The sequence below is a fragment of the Perca flavescens genome, chromosome 18 (genome assembly GCF_004354835.1).
Source record: "Perca flavescens isolate YP-PL-M2 chromosome 18, PFLA_1.0, whole genome shotgun sequence".
In the NCBI taxonomy this organism is placed as follows: Eukaryota; Metazoa; Chordata; class Actinopteri; order Perciformes; family Percidae; genus Perca; species Perca flavescens.
This window is the reverse complement of record NC_041348.1, coordinates 19,239,901-19,256,538: the sequence shown is the minus strand read 5'-3', so window position 1 is coordinate 19,256,538 and position 16,638 is coordinate 19,239,901. Positions and strand designations below refer to the sequence as shown.

The 16,638-nt window shown below is 41.0% G+C and overlaps 1 protein-coding gene across 1 annotated transcript in view; it reads left to right on the top strand.

Moving 5' to 3' along the window:
* Window positions 1-16,638, top strand: part of grm1a (glutamate receptor, metabotropic 1a) — a 34,775-nt gene that overhangs the window by 15,406 nt on the left and 2,731 nt on the right. Inside the window, exons 3-7 of the mRNA XM_028604630.1 lie at window positions 5,613-5,848; window positions 7,249-7,495; window positions 8,126-8,294; window positions 10,773-10,899; window positions 12,580-13,513. Of these exons, the coding sequence (XP_028460431.1) occupies window positions 5,613-5,848; window positions 7,249-7,495; window positions 8,126-8,294; window positions 10,773-10,899; window positions 12,580-13,513 (1,713 nt within the window). The remainder of the gene's footprint in view (window positions 1-5,612; window positions 5,849-7,248; window positions 7,496-8,125; window positions 8,295-10,772; window positions 10,900-12,579; window positions 13,514-16,638) is intronic.

Sequence of the window (16,638 nt, the reverse complement as noted above, 5' to 3'; positions counted from 1 at the left end):
TGCCCTGCCAATTAATTCATGGCTTCATAAATATACAAATGTGCTATCAAACTGGAACTAGATCATCCGGGAGAGTTGGGAGAGCTCTCAGTCTACTCACTTTTGTATACTACTCTATAAATTATCCAGCTGTTGGCATGCTGCAGCCCTATAAACAATGCCACACATCATCAAGTGTCAGTAAATCATCCACATACGCAGGTCCCATTAAGCATGTGGGATCAAAGTATTAGCATCCTGCTGACTTTACTTGCAGAGATAAATACTGACTTAAATTATTCAGTATTTTGAAAGTTGATGGTAAAAGAGAAATTAAATTGACTGTCAGGATTGGCCTCAGTCTTGTGAGTTTTACTTGTTTAAATCCACTGTGCCACAAATATATTTGTACTCGTGCTGTATTTACTTACTTACTTAAGTGTCTAAAGTAACATGGGCACTGGACACTGTGGTTCATGGTTCACATCTACCAACAGCCAAAGTTGGTTTCTTTTAACTATGACAGTAATCTTTCTTTTCAGTCATGTTTTGTTGTTACCGGATCAGACTAATGTGTGATGTAATGTGAATAGCTTTTGTAACAGTCATATAGGTCACTTTGGAAGGTTAAATAAAAACACTCATACGTTGAAGGGCAATGACAAATGACCTATTTTGCATTTTAGGTATAAATATTGTTGGATTAACCATAAGTATTCATAATGTTTGCATTTGTGATCCTTATTACTGCCAATAGTAATTGGTATTCAGTATGTTGCCTTGCATCACAAACCTCAGCTTTCTTAAAACTAAAGAATTCTTTTTTTAAATACGTCAGAGGTATGCTCTGTTTTATATCTCAGATCTGCTGCCTTGTCTGTCTTCAGTACAACGACTCCAAAACTAATAACATACTTCAACAGCGTTGACTCCTTAATCCGCTTAAACAGGTGTTCCTCCACAATATCTGACTCAGGTTGTGTAATAATGGGCCTTCCAATATGCAGTGTGAAGCTGCAGAACATTGAGGTGACATTAAATCAGATTTTGTCCCATTAGGCGTCTTTCTGATGGCCCAAGAGTTTTGATGAACTGCTTGGAGTTCTGCCAGACAGCGTGATCCTGAGAGTGGAGAGCAAAGAAGAGAGAATGTCATTTTTCTACATCACAAACTCCACTGTGAGAAACAGCCAAGCATGTCTTGCACCTCACTCTCTTTATCTAAAATACAGTCTGTTTTCCAATGTTAGAACAAATACGTTAAATACAGAATCGTATTGAATAGACCATATGATATGTAGTTACCCTGTCAGTTAAAGTGCGTTTATGATAAACACTCGGAAGAATTATGCACACAAATCTATACAGTGGTGTGTGCGTGCGTGCGTGTGTGTGTGCGTGTGTGTACTACATGTACTGAAAGAAAGTAGGAGGGACAGAGACAGCATTCACTTGGAACTAATTAAGGAAATGTGACTAGGACCAATTAAATCCACGTGTTTCGGATTCTAAACTCAATTAAGAGAGTGAAAAGGATAACTCAGTTGAATTGTTCTTCTTAAATATATAGCAAACACTTTAGGAGCCACAACGGGCAGATATCCTTATACAAAGAATAAGACATAGGTTACGTTGTGATCTAGACCCCATTGCTGTAACTTTGTCCTCTCAGCATTACCAAACATTGTTCTTGTCTTTAACAATAGTTGTTGCTGACAGTAGAGTATACATGTATAATTTAATGGATCCTAGCCTACCTTTCTTACACCATTTATTAAAGAAACAAACACATTTTTATCAATTAGACAAAGCACACCTTTGTCAACTTTACACAATTACTGTATTACAAATATTCCCTATACCTTTTGCTATAAACCATACAAATCTGCACATTGGTATCAATTATTATAATTATTATTTAGTCTTTCTTTCCAATGCATTTGTGCAAAGATGCAAGTATGCATTTTCTTAGCTGCATCCCACATGCCAAAACATATCCAGCTGACTCTGATTGAACTGTGCAGGAGGAATAAGACAAATCTCTATCAAAAGAACAATATATTTGCTTACTAATTTTGAATTTGCATTGGTCCTGCAGTGTCACGAGATCACACGAGAATTGCAGGATCATAAAATTACACAAAAATCCATCTTGTCAGGCTTCAAGTAACGCATATGTGTCCAAATCACTAGCGCTTCAGACCAATCACGTCCTTTGAGGAGCAACTGGCTAGCTACGGGCGTGGTTTAGGTGTGCGTGATGACTGTTCGTTCAAAATAACAGTGGCGGACTTGATAGACAGATGATTCATCTAATCTAAAAGTTAACAAAAAAAAGGATTTTTTTTAAAGTGTCTGCCCTTTTTTCAAACAGTTTCCAATGATGGCTTCTCAGATGGTTCTGTGTAACAAACAATCTGTCAGGTTAATAGAGCTCTATTGTCCAGAAACTATTAAAAACACACCAGTGACACAACTGTTTCTGTGGGTGACATGTTCTTTCATTACCATGAACATGGGCACTGTAGTTTATCTTGAGTCAATCCTTCATACATCATTCTGGTGCTGTAGGTACTCGTTATTGCACCTAATGTGTATTCCCCAGTGGCTGAAAAGAGACACCAACAAATGCACTTTTTGCTTTTGTTTAAGTAACAGTTGTTGAGAACTAGAACTACAGTGCCCAGCTGTTTTAGGAAATGACATAGCCTTTTTTAAGATTTACATCTTCAGCAGGAACCAGTGGGTTTCATGCTAAGTGTCACAGAAATGGTAGGGAAGTCAGAAGACAGCTTAATACATGTTGATTTTGGCACTGTCAAGGGTTTTGTTGACAGTGAGAGAAATATAAAACAACACCAGCCTTCTACATTACATTTTCACCTCCCAATGTGTAGGATAAGAGAGACAGATGTCAGGGTCAGCTGGAGAAACTTCTAGATGATCATTTCAATACTGGCTGTCTCCTGATGCCCAATATATGTAGGAATCCATATGTTTTTTTTAGCTTGAGCAGGGATATACATATGTTTAAAAGTTTCCTCTTTACATTCTCACAAATTTGGTTGAATGTCTTCCTTTTTTTGACTGAAGGTAATAGTGGACATAAAAGGTCTGAGACTTTGACCTGCACACACACACACACACACACACACACACACACACACACACACACACACACACACACACACACACACACACACACACACACACACACACACACACACACACACACACACACATGTCCTTGTCCTTGTCCATCACCCAGAACATCCCATGTGTGCAAGATAATTGGTTCCATGGTGAGTCATACCTAATTGGTGTGTAGCTGTCAATAGCATAGGTGTTTCAAAGCAGTAGCCCGAAGCCCACATTAGAGATAGAGAGACACAGAATGAAATACAGCCGGAAACCCCACATTGACTCAGATTTAGAGAAAGGGCAGAGCTCAGACTGTTTACCTGTTAATTTGTTTTTCAGTGTCCCCTTTACTGATGTTTTCCATTTCTCTTAGAGCCCACTGGCAAAGCTGTGTGTCCAAATTGGCTTGGTAAGGTAGATATTCTCGCAAAGAGGGTTACACAAGCAAACAAACAAGCAAGCTGAAGGGATTGTGTAAAGCCTACAATTACGGTTGAGGCACTAATGGTGAGATTTCCATCCTCTTTAAATTAAGGATTGCTGCAGTGGACTTGAGATAAGCCTCTAACTAGTGCTGCCACGCTAATTTAACATCATACAAGAGTAGAGGCTGTAGTCGACCTGCTTGTAGCGGAAGCTTATTATTTAAATGAAAGCAACACATGACTTAGAGTTTGGGTTTGTGCATTGATGTTGTTCCGTCATTACATTTTCTGTTGTTTGATAGAAACGTTCTCATTAGTATCCATCTGAACACAGACATAACAAACATCATTCAGCCCACAGCTGCTCTACTTCTGTATTGCCTTTTACTCAATGATACTGCTGCCCTGTATGTCCAAATGGCTTTTGCATGGTTCTGTTTTCATTCTGCTACTTCCTCTATAATCCAACTTCCCTTTTAGAGGTGAAAATTACTTTTCAACTGATTCCGTTCAAAGATTCATAGTCACTGACAATGTTTGCCAACACATCACCATTCAAATCCACAATCAGTACATCACTGTTCATACAAGGATAAAGGATAAAGGATAACTCAGTTGAATTCTTCTTCTTAAATATACAGCAAGCACTTTAGGAGACACAACGGGCAGATATCCTTATACAAAGAATAAGACATAGGTTATGTTGTGAGCTAGACCCTTTAGCTGTAACATTGTCCTCTCAGTATTACCAAACATTGTTCTTGTCTTTAATAATTGTTGTTGCTGAGAGTAGAGCATACATGTATAATTTAATGGATCCTAGCCTACCTTTCTTACACCATTTAATTAAAAAAACGTTTTGGTGAAAGAGGTGAAAATTACTTGTTAACTGATTCTGTTCAAAGATTCGTGGTCACTGACAATGTTTGCCAACACATCACCATTCAAATCCACAATCAGTACATCGATCAGTGAATGGATCACTGTTCATACAGCGTCTATGTTCAGTCTTCAGGTCATTTATCAGTTCCGTTGGTTGCTGGTACAAGCTGTTCAGTTGGGTACAAAACTAGGCCTAGGCAAAGAAATGTACAGTACATTAGCTAGGTATTAGGTTAGTAGCTCAACAGGTGAGTATTTGCAACAGAATTATATCTTTTTTTATTAGTCTTTTAAGAAAGTTTTAATAAGGAACTGACCAAGATACTTTTGGTCGCTGTTGTGAATCTGTTACAATACATTCTCTAAAAAGTCTGAATAAAGACCCTCTCATCCATTTTAATTGGTATCATAAATTTGTATCATACATTGTAACACCTTCCCTAAAGATTTATGTGAGTGAACCTACCTTGAACCAATCCAACTTTTCTATGAAGCCTCTTTCTTATCTATCTACTGTCACGTCATCAAAGTGAATGCAGCGATTGTTATACAATATATATATATATATATATATTCTTGTGTGTCTCATTTAACCTTTAGTACATCGTGAACTGAACCCTGCTTTGTGTCGTTTTGTTCAGCGAGAGCTCGTAGCTGCTTTCACAATCAACTCACAGAGGTCAAGCCAGTAGACAATAGGATACGAACCACAGAACAATCGTGATGGGATTGTTTCATGACAGTCACCAATGAGGGGAGCTTGCCTGCTCAAAGCTACACATTCATTCAGTAACAGTTGTGATTCAGCACATAGTCAGTTTCGTTTAAAGATTGTTTCATTTGTTCGTACGTGAACTGAACACCTTTACTGCCCTGTCCCCCTAAGAAGAGACAGAAAATCATCAATATAATAGAGAATCTATCATTCAAAGTACAGCTGCATAAGTGGAATCTGTTTTGTTTAGTTGAATAGTTTTATGGGCATGTCAGTCTGAATCAGCGGTGTAAATCATAATTACTACAATCCAATATAAAAGACTTGTGACAGTAACATGAGAGTGCCTCTCATTCTAAATGTTGACAATGTTTTATTCTTACTTAAAATATTTTTTTATAATATTTTACTGCCCTTCCCCTGCGATCCTTATGTTACAGCCTCTTCTTTTCTCTCTCTTGCTCCTGCAGTGATGGGTGGGCAGACCGTGACGAGGTTGTGGAGGGTTATGAGCAGGAGGCTGAGGGAGGAATCACTATGAAGCTGCAATCGGAGGTGGTCAAAACCTTTGATGATTACTACCTAAAGCTGCGCCTGGACACTAACACCAGGAACCCCTGGTTCTCTGAATTCTGGCAGTACCGTTTCCAGTGCCGCCTCGAAGGCCACCCACAGGAGAACAAAAACTACAAGAAAGTCTGCTCCGGTGGGTGACTACAGAGAAATGTATATTTTTTTGTTTATAAACAGGAGCATCATACTCTATTTTTTCATTTTTCTGTCAGTGAGAGTAGAGGGTTACATTTGACCAGAGTGCGTAACTCATGAATAATAACAAAAACTGTGTATTTTTTTCTTTCTGTTTTCCTCCCCGAATATTCTCTCCCTTTGCTCCCAAAAGGTGATCATGGTAAATTGTGTTCTGCGCTTGTTAATGGCATTTAAATAACAATTCAAAATTACTCACAACAAATCCAATAAAAAGTAATCAAATCAACAATGCAATTTAAATGACATTAAAAATAAATTGCTCAGCATGCTTTTAATCAACTGATAACTAAAATCAATAAGTGGCTTGTACTGACTGTTGCTATCTCAGAGCAGTACAGTCATGGTTGCTTTTCTACTTCCGCTGTATCACACTCTTATATACCTCTTTTATTCCAAAGACCTTCAAGGTGGTAAGTGCATTTTTTCTTGCCACTACTATGGTAATGCTGTTATCAGAATTGCACCTGCACTCTGTGAGCATTTGACTCCTCCAAGACAGGAAGAGTTTGACTAATGCTCTCTTTAACACAAGACTAAAAACTGCTATTTCGTAAAATTGTGAGATGTCTTGATCCTGGCAGTCTCAGGCTCTTGGCCAGAGCGAGGATTGCGTTAGTCAAACTCTGATGTGGAGCACTGGGCTTGTTTATAATGTATGAGGAATAACAGGAAATTGGCCTTACACTTTGAAAACTGCACAAAGGAATGGCTCACCCAGTACACACTGTTCACCCAAAAGGCTGAAACACCTGAAAAAGATGTTGGTGTATTGAAATAGATCACACCTTCTGATGTTTGTGCATGTTGATGTATATGATGTAGAGTTGTAGACAATACATATCAGGATTTTAAATGCACTGTCTTAGGGGGCAAAGAAAATGAAAATTAAGTCTTAAACTTTGGAAGAAATATTTCCATACAAGGATGCAAAAATGTAACATTTTCTACTTGTATTTACATCCTCAAAAACATTAAGGTTTGACTGTGGGACAGTGCCTTTAGAGGGCTGACAGTGAAGTACAACTTGCCGTTGTTTGATTTTCCCAGAAAATGGTTGTTCTCCACATCTGTTTCCTATTGAGCTTTTGGACATCATATTGTGATTTCCTTGTATGCTAATATATTTTTCTGCAAAAGAAGGTTCTGCTTTGCAATAGATTTTCCATGTCTGGTTCTAATTTAATCATGCATTGTGGAAAACACAATGGTTCTACAGTGTAACTGCAGTTTGAATATAGCACAAAACACCAGACAAACAAGAACATTTTCTTCAATTGTAAAAATTGTATAAATGTTTCCATTATTTTGATACCATCTTCTTTTCCCTTCTAACAGGAAATGAAAGTCTGCATGAAAACTATGTTCAGGATAGTAAAATGGGATTTGTCATCAATGCCATCTATGCCATGGCTCATGGCCTCCATGATATGCACAAGGAGTTGTGCCCAGGGCAGCCAGGGCTCTGTGAAGCCATGGACCCCATCGATGGCAGCAAGCTGCTGGACTATCTGCTGAAGACCTCCTTCAGAGGAGTCTCTGGAGAGGACATTTATTTTGATGAAAACGGAGACACCCCAGGAAGGTAAGAGGATGAGGAGGTGGTAAAAAAACAGAAAAAAAGCAAATGGAAATAGTCATTTCATATCACCAGGGTGGTTATAATCTGTGAATTTCTCCCATCTAACATTCTCCTACTCACTAGCACGCATGTACAAGCACACGTGTGCACTAATCTTGAGCACAGAAGGATGTAATTAGTTTGGACTGGAACAGATTCAGTGGATTGTCCGCTGTGACAGGCACTTTCATCTCTCTTCAGTCCAACAGACAGCATTTGACAGTCAGAAAACACAGCGTGTCATTCCTCCGTCAACTAGAGGTCAGGTGGAGCACACCCTGGTTCAATATAAAGATGAGGCCACAGTGTGCACTGGCATGAGCTCTTGATGTTACACTAATGGGGTTGTAAGCTGTTTAAGTGACTTTGGTAGGTTTGCTAAGTTGCGGAATCGTTATTATTATATTACCTGTCATTCTCTCCTTCTCCCCTCCCTCTATATCTCTCTTTTCCTTCTTCCGTCTTTCTCTGTTTGTGATCTTTAACTCTCCTCTGTTGTACTCCGTCCCCCTTCTAGTCTTTTTTTTTCCTTTGTCACTTACTAAACTTGTTCTAGTTCATTGTGGTCCTCTGTCCCTCCCTCTGTCCATCCAGGTATGACATCATGAATCTACAGGGTGTGGGTGATGGTCACTACGACTACATAAACGTGGGCTCCTGGCATGAGGGCATCCTAAACATTGATGACAACAAGCTGTGGTTGAACAGCAGTGACATGGTCCGCTCAGTCTGCAGCGAGCCTTGCTCCAAAGGACAGATCAAGGTAAGGGTTCAAATCCTCCAGCGTTAAATGAACTCCAACATTGTTAATTTAGTCTGAAAAACCTGAAGTCTAAAAAATCAATAGTCCTTAACAGAGAATAATTTGCTGTGTGACTCTGGGGGTCCAAAACTGTCTAGAAGTGTTAATTCAACACTGTGCCAGTGTATAGAAGTAAATACCAGAAAAGCTTATTTAACATTGATTCTGCTCTAACTAGCTCATTTTCATTGCAACAAGGAGATGAGTTTGGCCAGGCCGACTCACACTCAATGAGTTTCACAAAAAAAGACTTTTTTACTAGTGGTGTGTTTTAATTCTGATACCTCGTCAGTTAAGGTACATGTATTACACTGTGTACACTATGTACTCACTTGTGTAGTGCATACATTTCGACAGGGTAGTGTTGAGTGTTGTCGTGCATGACCCCGTAGCCTATGCACTGCTCAGAAATTGAATTATTATTATTAATGGTAATTTGCATTACCGCCACCTATTGTTGTCCGCCAAAATATATACTGGCTTGTTTTCTCACTATTCAACTACAGTATAGAGGTACTTTTTGAAAAACACATGTATAAATTACATTTGTATAGTTTGGTGTTCACCATTTCAGTCACAACCACTGCAGCTTCCTCCCCCACCAGTGTCACAAGTTTGAAAATATGTTGGAGGTCCCCAGGGACGTAGCACAAAATTCTGGGCCCTGTAGAAAGGCATTTTCTATCGGCCCCTCCCCACATCCACAGCTGTTCATTCTAGCATCTTTTTGGGTACTCAGTCCCCTTATCACACCCCTGGTGGTCCCGTAGCCTCTGCTCCATAGCAAAGATAGCGACCGTTGAGGGCGAGTGGTGTCCAGTGTTCAACTTTGTACTCATAGTGCACTGCATTTGGCCATACTTTGTCAGGGTGAATGCACTATGTATTCAAAATAGCAAGTTTTAGTACAGAAGTGCACATTGGTCTTTATCAATTCCAAGAATGCCGACACAAGTGGTATACTTGAAGAATGCTCTCCTCCAGTTGTCTTAGAGTAAAAAGTCTCATAACAAGACTAAGAGTCTATACCAGTACTAGCAACACTCTGAGGCTGTACAGTGGTGGTTTGAGATAAATGCTAACATCAACATGCTAACATAATCACAATCAGATGCTTAAATGCTGATGTTTAGCAGGTGTCAAAACAACAATTCTGTGGTTTGTGCTGGACTGTTTCTTGGAAGGTAGATATGAAGTGTTAATTTAGCTTTAGAGGTGCTGGTAGGGGAATTTTGTTACCAAGCCAGGCCAGCTGTTATCCCCTTTACAATAAGATTAGTTAGCTGGTGGTGGTGGCGTCAATGGTGCTGTATCAGTGTTCTCATCTAACTCTTGGCAAGAAAGCAAATAAGTCTATTTCCCAAATTGTGGAACGTCATCATCATCATCAAGTTATTACAAATAATCCTGAGAGGAACATATGTATATCTGTACAAAATGTGATGGCATTCCATCCAAAGGTTTTTCAGATATTTCTGTTGTGACCAATGTGGAAGACCGGCTAACCAACCAACATAGCCATCTCTAGATCCACACCACTAGCATGGCTAAAAATAAGTGCAATAAGTTAAGACAGAGATAGTTTTTCCCTTGTGCTCTCTGAGAACTTTTTTTTCTACTGGTAACTGTGTCACTGCTTAGACATGATGCCCCATTCTTGCCATGAATCTCGACTCTTCCCATTTGTTCTCTTTGATAATTATTCAACGCATCCTCAGTTGCCAAGTAAACTTTGGGGATGTTAGTTTGTCCTACATTTTGACATCCTGCTTCATCAATTAAATATTGTGTACAATGCTTCATAAAGGAGAAAATAATTTACACAGGCACATGTTTTCTCAATCTAATTCAACATTAAAAAAATAAAATCCTTGTGCTTTTCATGATTACTTATGAGAAGTCTTATCAGTCTAAATTATGTAACACACAATGAAATAAGTTTGCACAAGGTGAACAAATCATTTCCCGTGCCTTTCACCCTATCTACCTGAGGAGAAAGGGAGTTTGGGACAGTAAATAATAAAAACTGGTACTGAGCCCAGTTTGAATAAATGCCCAGATTTGCTTCATCTTGAGACAATTGTTTTCACTCTTGCTTTACCCTAAATCCTAAATGAGGGAGGCTGTTGCTCACGCTTTCCCCTCTATCTGCTTTGTTTCCTGCCCCACTTATCACCCTGCTTTACATATCACAGTGCTGGTAATAGTGTCTTAGGGAGCAGAATGTAAAAGCAGCTGGCCTTGTTTTATGTCTGGGGCTCTAGGAAAAAAGAAACTGCACCAACATATCCTCGTCTTTGAAATCCCCTTGATGCTGATTACTTATTTAGGTTGCTTTGGGTGTAATGTGCTTCCTATCATTGTTTGATTACTGTTGTGACTGGTTACTAAGATGTCTGTGACCCCCTCATCGTTGATGTCTGGCCTCTCTGTGTGCAGGTGATCAGGAAGGGCGAGGTGAGCTGCTGTTGGATCTGCACCACATGCAAGGACAATGAGATCGTCCAGGATGAGTTTACCTGCAAGGCATGTGAGCTGGGATGGTGGCCCAATGATGACCTGGAAGGTAGGAGAGACAAAACCCGACACTCTGAGCCAATCTACTTTTAATTTTATGAACAATGTCCATTGATACTCTCCATATTTCCTATCCCTTGACCAACCCTCATTAATTATTTCACCTATTTCATGTGTTTGCTCTGAGCTAACCTACCCTTTGCCTGCTCCTTTGTCAAATAATTTATATCTTATAATACCAATCTAACTGAAACAGCACAAGCTCTTTTTCTCAAACTTCTTCTTCTTCTATTTTTCTCTGTCAAAAATCATCCTCCCCGCATAAGCCTGTTAACACTTCACACCCTAACACCTCCTTCCGCTGATGCTTTTCATCATCCAGGTCCTATGACCCTGCTCTCTTAACTTTCTCAACCTCTACACTACTCCTTCTTTCCTCCCTGCTCTTTGCCTTGTTGTGACCCAGTGGTTGTTTTGACAGCGATTTATAGAGTTGAGAGGAGCTCTCAGTTCCCAGGTGTAAAATCCTATTACTGACATGAGAGGCTTGGGGATACATCTCAGCAGTCTGTCGAGGAAGAAATTCTCCCTTCACTCTCATTACATGTCCCTATCTGGAGAATACTAATAGAGAGAGTTGGTATCCTATTCATAGAGTTAGGTTATACTGTCCACTCATTTGCTCATTTAGGGCAGGATTTCTTTTGTCATAATACCTTTATTTTTTAACATAATTTCATTTTGGTGCTGACTTCTCTTTGAAGTCAATGTGAATTGGCCCAGGGACAATGTACAGCACAAGAGTGGGCTTTGTTTTTTAATTATGTCTGGGTCTTCCCAGCTTAGATATGACAGCATGGGTTTTATAGAAATAAGGGTATTGAGGATTGTGTAAGAAGAGATACAGATAAGAGCAATTCATCTTTGCCACCGTTGTCCGTTTGCTTGCAGTGGGGCTGATGCCTCGGTGAACTAAGCCGGGTGGGTGGTCAAAATAAACCAGCAAAAGTTCACTGCAGTGCACTTCAGACACTTCCCCTCAAGTGTGTCTCAGTGTGTTTTTGCAGAAGTGCTTTTAAATAATATCTCAGTCTGACAATTGCTTTATACCTTCCTATTCACATTAGTAAACGTTTGTGTGGAAAATACCTAAGCTTCCTGGGGCCAGAAGTTATTATAAAATTTCACATTTCTCATGATTTGACATATTGGGAATTAGCAATGCAGACCAGTAGTGTGTTTCTCTCTGCATAGTCTTGCTTGTGATGGCAGTGACTGTAATGCTATTAGCAGCAGCATGTAATTTATAGAGGGTTAAGCTGGGGAAGTCTAGGGATGTCAGTTTTCTCCCATTAAGCTCTATAAACTTCCTCTGGGTGTTGGATGGCAACTAGTGCATCATGACAGAGTTGACACACATACCCACTACATGTCTGCACATACACATTTGGCATTAAATGAAAATGAGAAATGTGACAGAACTGGGGCTTTGACACATGCAAATTAGTTCCTGAGCAATTTTAGGCCATCTAGATAGACTCTGATCTCTGCTACACACCTGACTTCCCTTGTGTCTCCACATTTGTGTTGCTCTCCTCTCTGCCACCTCTCTTCTGTCTGCTTTTTGGTTCTTTTCACCTGTTTAATGTACCTTTAATTAAAAAACAACTACTACAGCACCAACAAAAGATTACACAACTTTACACGACATCTCCTCTGCTCTTTTCAGGCTGCCTGCCCCTGCCTCTGAAGTATCTTGATTGGGCGGATGTGGAATCCATGGTGGCAGTGGCTTTCTCCTGCGTGGGCATCCTGATCACTTCCTTTGTCACCTTTGTGTTCATCCAGTACCGTGATACACCTGTGGTTAAGTCCTCGAGCAGAGAACTCTGTTATATCATCTTGGCAGGCATCTTCATGGGCTACATCTGTCCATTCACCTTAATCGCCCGTCCAACAGTGACCTCCTGCTACTTGCAGCGGCTCCTGGTGGGCCTTTCATCTGCCATGTGCTACTCTGCCCTGGTAACCAAAACTAACCGCATTGCCCGCATTCTGGCAGGCAGCAAGAAGAAGATCTGCACCAAGAAGCCCCGTTTCATGAGCGCCTGGGCCCAAGTGGTGATTGCCTTTATGCTGATTAGTATGCAGCTAACTCTGGAGATCACACTCATCATTCTGGAGCCTCCTGAGCCCATCAAGTCCTACCCGAGCATACGTGAGGTCTACCTCATCTGTAATACTAGCAACATAGGCATGGTGGCGCCACTGGGCTACAACGGCCTGCTAATCATGAGCTGCACCTACTATGCCTTCAAGACGCGGAACGTCCCGGCCAATTTTAATGAGGCTAAATATATTGCCTTCACAATGTACACTACCTGCATCATCTGGTTGGCCTTTGTGCCAATCTATTTTGGCTCAAACTACAAGATCATAACCACATCCTTCTCCGTCAGCCTGAGTGTAACAGTTGCACTGGGGTGCATGTTCACACCTAAGATGTACATTATCATTGCCAAACCAGAGAGGAACGTCCGAAGTGCCTTCACCACATCTGATGTGGTGCGAATGCACGTTGGAGATGGAAAGTCGCCTCAATGCAAGAACAGCAGCATCCTCAATATGTTCCGCCGGAAGAAGCCTGCATCGGGCAATGCCAAGTGAGTGACCTTTTATGTTGTTCATCTTGCTAGATTGTTTTTTGTTAGAGACAAAACTATAAGATGCCTAAACACTCAAATGTTACAGTGAGTTGTCCAAAACTAGTCGTTTGGCATTTCTCTTAAAGGACAATTCCGGCCAATTTTTACGTTAATCTTGATCGCTATAGCTACGCGAGTACTTTCGATAGAAAAAACCCCGACCCGAATCAGTGCAGGTAACACTGAGAAGCTGCAGCTACGTACTACAAGCGTCCCCTGAGCTAAAACGGCAGTGCTCGGGGCAAGTTTTAGAGTGCCTTTGTGTCTCTTAACAGACACAAAATGCAATTAATATGTCTGTGCCACAAGAACAGGGCCCTTACGTGTCAACAAGATGCGTTTTCAACTCAGACATCGTTTAAATTCACCTACCCTGGTCCCTGTCTCGATCCTGCCAGTAGCTAGCTTGCCCTGCTAGCTGATAGCCGTTAGCTGCTAGCTGCCGTTTGGTGAGTGTATTCCGACAGGCTTCTGTGATAATCATCCCAAAAACAATCCACGGAGCGGTGGTGGTGTGGCTATGTCCTCCAGAGGACAGGTCATGTCATGTCTTGAAGTGTATTCCCCCCTAAAAAAAACAATAGTGCGGTAGTAGCTGTTAGCTGCTAGCTGCCCTCCGGTGAGTGTGTACAGCCAGATAGCTGTTAGCCGTTAGCTGCTAGCTGCCGTCCGGAGAGTGTATTCAGCCAGGCATCTGTGCAAATCATCCCAATAAAAATCCACGGAGCGCCCGGTGGGTTGGTGGATGTCCTGCATAGGACAGATCATGCCTTTGCAGCGAAAGGTTTAGATTATTTCCCCCTCAAAATAGGTAATTGAGCACTGTAGTGGTTATGACCATATCAGTGACTATCCTATGTAACTACATGGAAACGGGATAAACGATGTCTGTGGCTTGCACAGTAATAGCGTTACTGAAGCCTAGCTGTTGCATCGCGCGGTCTCCTGGGAATTCAGTTGTAGCAGAAAAAGGTAAACAGTAATTTGCAGATTGGAGCGTAGTGTGTGTGAAGAGTGAAAAGCGGAGTTGTTTATAACGGAAGAAGCTTGGAGTATGAAGAATATATCAGATATGCAACACACGGAAGAGCCTTTTTGCGTTTGATGGTCATCCTTATTTATTCGAACCAGAGTATACAGACGAAGAACTAGCCTCAAGAGTTGGAAAGAACGAGACTGACAGACAGAGGGGAAACAGGCAGATGAACTTGCTGCTCCAAGCACAAGCTAAAGGTAGCCTTCAGTAACTGGGGACATAGCCACACCACCGGGCGCTCCGTGGATTTTTATTGGGATGATTATCACAGATGCCTGGCTGAATACACTCACCGGACGGCAGCTAGCAGCTAACGGCTAACAGCTATCTGGCTGTACACACTCACCGGAGGGCAGCTAGCAGCTAACAGCTACTACAGCACTATTGTTTTTTTAGGGGGGAATACACTTCAAGACGTGACATGACCTGTCCTCTGGAGGACATAGCCACACCACCACCGCTCCGTGGATTGTTTTTGGGATGATTATCACAGAAGCCTGTCTGAATACACTCACCAAACAGCAGCTAACGGCTATCAGCTAGCAGGGCAAGCTAGCTACTGGCAGGATCGAGACAGGGACCAGGGTAGGTGAATTTAAACAATGTCTGAGTTGAAAACGCATCTTGTTGACACGTAAGGGCCCTGTTCTTGTGGCACAGACATATTAATTGCATTTTGTGTCTGTTAAGAGGCACAAAGGCACTCTAAACTTGCCCCGAGCACTGCCGTTTTAGCTCAGGGGACGCTTGTAGTACGTAGCTGCAGCTTCTCCGTGTTACCTGCACTGATTTGGGTCGGGGTTTTTTCTATCGAAAGTACTCGCGTAGCTATAGCGATCAAGATTAACGTAAAAATTGGCCGGAATTCTCCTTTAATAAATCATCAACAGTAACCTGCAGCTGCTTATTTTCACAAGAATATTTGAGTGCTTACGCATAATGTTATTGGTCCTTTCCAGTACCCCAATCTATGTAAAACTAAACTGATAGGCCTACATTGATTTAGAAACAGTAAGCAGTGAATACTGATTTATATGGCACATCCCCCCTCCCCCTGAGGGGCATGAAATGTTATCAATGAAATTAAGCTAAATTTAACAGAAAACTCAGGGTGGGACAATTTGATGTCATTGATTTAAACAGGCCGTGCTAATGCGTAAGTGATTATTAAAGTATAGATGTCACCCATCTGAACTAGATATAAGACTTGCATATAACTTTTTTGAGATCCACAGCAGTGACACATGGACAGGTGTCTAAAGTAAGGAGTGGGGAAGAGTATGAGAGTGATCCCAATATGTTTGCGTGTTGTCTCTCACCCTTGCTATGCAGCCTTTCTAATCTTCTAACCCTTTAACCTTCGTAACCGAGCAGCGTACTGTCTGCAAATTGTCGAGGCTGGCAAATGTTTTTGGCATGGTGGTCCTTCAACTCCTTTCCTGGAGAGCTGCACTGTCAACTGAGACATATTTTACTATATATACAACCAGGGGAGACATTTAGACACTCCCCAGCCAGATGATCATAATTTGCCCAAAAGTCCTAAAGCTGAAAATGTTCTGCACGACATAGAGTTGGCATCGTTTTGGCACTGGTTATTCTATTTTAGATATTTATATTGCATTGAATTATGCTTGATTTTGATGAGTGACACAAAGGAAAAGGTGTAACAAGTATCAATTCATTATTTGGTTTGCTCTCAGCTTGAGTTTGTTGATTTTTTTTGTATTCAACAATAAACTATATCTGGCTGGTTAAAGTGTCTGATGAATTAAAGGAATCACTCGCCTCTGTGATCCTGTCACTCCTGATCGGCAATGGCAAAAATGTTTTTGACACTGCAGCCCTCCATGAAGGAGATCTGCCACCCTGCTGCTTTTGGTTTATCCTGAATTAACCTCACATTTAACTTTTCTCAGCATGAACGCCCCTCCACACCTCCCCAACTAATCACATTAGAACTAGTCCTAGTTCATTCTGCACTAAACTCTGTGTCGTCAGGCACCAGCTGAAATTCCCAAAATGCATGTGTCCCATTTTAACTATA